Genomic DNA, 2,241 nt, shown 5'->3' on the forward strand with positions numbered 1-2,241 from the left:
TTTTTTTTTTTAGCCAGTAAACAAAGAGAAACGAGAGGGCAGATAAAATGGCAAAGAGGGCAATTTAAAATCCTATTAGTTTTACAGTTAAAACAAGTAAATCTGAGGGAAAGAGTATTATTCAAGAAAAATTTATGGAAAAATGGCAAAAAAGGGTGGGATGAAGAAAAAACGGGAAGATGGTTTTATAAAATTCAGAAGATACAGAAGACAAAACGTAAAGGAGAGTGATAAAAAGGTTAAGATTTGGGCATACAGGACTTAATTATACACTTTTCAAAATTGAAAAGCACACTACTGTGGAAATATGAAACAATAGAACATGTTATACTGGAATGCCATAAGCGAGAGAAGATATATGAGGACAGAGTTTGAATGTACAAAGGAAAAGATTAATTTAGTAGATTTTTTTTTTTCATTAGAAATTATATGTTTATTAGTAGGTAGTCCGTCACGAACCACACTCCATACCATTAGGTGGCGGTAATGCTACTCAATGATTGTTGCCAACCGCCAATAGATCGAAGAAGAAGAAGTTAACAAAGAGAAAAAGAAGAAAACAAAAACTTAGGAAGAAGGATTGCATGTGTTTTAGCTGTCGTCTATCTATGGTCGCCTGTTGCTGGACCAGACCATTGAAGGGAACAGGAAAATGGCAGAAAACAGCCGCGGACCGCTGGCTCGGACGGTGCTACAGCAGTGTTTACACGCCCGACTGCAGGTCCAGGAAGCGAATGAGCACTCTGAAGCTCAGTTCGTCCAGGTATCACCATTTATCACAAGGCAGGGTTTGTATCTGGAAGAACTACCGCGTTATTACCGCGGTGTAGTTAGTTTGAAGTTGGATATTCAAACTCTGCTGAGTTGGCGGCTCATAGCTCACAGTAGATCCGCTTCAGGAGCTCAGACCATTGACACAGACCCCACATATGGGCGCTGACGTGATCTGGTGGCGCCATCTTGGTGCGGTATACAGATAATCAACTTTAAGTCTCAGAATATTGAACTTATTTCCACAGGTTTGCTTTTGTTTTTTCTGGAAAACAAACAAATGGTTCAATTTATTTGAATAACCTTAGTGGGGTTAATAGTAATATAATATCCTGATAGGATGTGTGTGTATGTTGCAATTAAATTGAATTTGAAATGATTTTCATGTTTATAGAAAGTAACCAGAATTCCTTTTTATTTTTTTGAAATTGTGTCTTTTTTTAAAAAAATTCTAAATGCTAAGATCTGTACTCTTCTTTAATATCAGATTGACAGAGGAATGGTGATCTACATATGTTTCTTCAAAGGTGCTACAGAGGACATTTTGCCCAAGATGGGTACGTTGAACCCTTTTAAAATATAAACATTTCTGCACAGAGTGTAAATGTTATGTTTTTTTTTTCATCGGTCAAGTGTCCACGCTGCTCAACCTGCGGCTGTGCGAGATGCCTTGTGGAAAACGGGCCTCGGTGTTGGAACTTCCTGGAAGCCTGCTAATCGTCCCTCAGGCCACGCTGGGTGGAAGAGCGAAAGGCAAAGCCATGCAGTACCACAATAACATAAGCAAAGAGGATGGGCTGCAGCTCTACCACTCATTTGTCTCACTGTGTGAGAAAGAATTGAAAGCTGCCGCTGATGTAACAGGGAAAGAAGTGGAGGTGACCGTGAAGCATGGGACATATGGAAACAGACAAGTACTTATGCTGGACACTAATGGACCCTACACACACATGGTAGAGTTTTGATTATCAGCAAAACCAGAAAGACTAACGTTCATAGATATAAAATAATATACATTCAGGATTGATACATATAAATATGAATGTATGTGATTCCATTAATTAATGAACTAAAAAATATTTGACTGTGCAAAGATTTGTTCACTCCAGGGCTTTAAGTAATTCCTACTCTAGTAATTGATTTACAGGTTAATCATTTCTTTAATAAATCAATTAAGCTGACAGAAATATATATAAAAAATGTTTTTGAGCCTCTTACTTCATAGTTATTTTATGGTGGCAATATTCATATTGTTTAGTTTCCCACAAGAGTTACTTAATGCCATGGAATCAGTTGCAAAATACTAAAAGCAGAAAGGTCTTCCGTGTTTTGTGTAAGCTATACTACTTAATGAGTTTGTAGCACCATTTGAATTTCCTTTTTTTAACTGGTGTGTTAATGAAGACGGTTCAGGATATATTTCTCTTACTTTAACTAAATCACAAAAATCTGAAAGTCTATTTAAAAGAG

General features: G+C 37.1%; 1 protein-coding gene across 1 annotated transcript; it reads left to right on the forward strand.

Moving 5' to 3' along the window:
• Positions 1-531: 531 nt before the first annotated feature.
• dtd2 (D-tyrosyl-tRNA deacylase 2 (putative)) lies at positions 532-2,235 on the forward strand. The gene is made up of 3 exons (XM_015387771.1): positions 532-763; positions 1,259-1,328; positions 1,405-2,235. The coding sequence occupies exons 1-3, from the start codon at positions 653-655 to the stop codon at positions 1,734-1,736; spliced, it is 513 nt and encodes a 170-aa protein (XP_015243257.1). The 5' UTR covers positions 532-652; the 3' UTR covers positions 1,737-2,235.
• The last annotated feature ends 6 nt before the right edge of the window (positions 2,236-2,241 follow it).

Source organism: Cyprinodon variegatus, unplaced genomic scaffold, assembly GCF_000732505.1.
Source record: "Cyprinodon variegatus isolate N-32 unplaced genomic scaffold, C_variegatus-1.0 Scaffold403, whole genome shotgun sequence".
NCBI lineage: Eukaryota > Metazoa > Chordata > Actinopteri > Cyprinodontiformes > Cyprinodontidae > Cyprinodon > Cyprinodon variegatus.

Excerpts from the sequence above, each read along its gene's own strand:
- dtd2 (XM_015387771.1), top strand. The coding sequence starts at position 653 with ATGGCAGAAAACAGCCGCGGACCGCTGGCTCGGACGGTGCTACAGCAG. Across the intron at positions 764-1,258 it reads CTGAAGCTCAGTTCGTCCAG|ATTGACAGAGGAATGGTGAT; the intron begins GTATCACCATTT and ends CTTTAATATCAG. Across the intron at positions 1,329-1,404 it reads GGACATTTTGCCCAAGATGG|TGTCCACGCTGCTCAACCTG; the intron begins GTACGTTGAACC and ends TCATCGGTCAAG.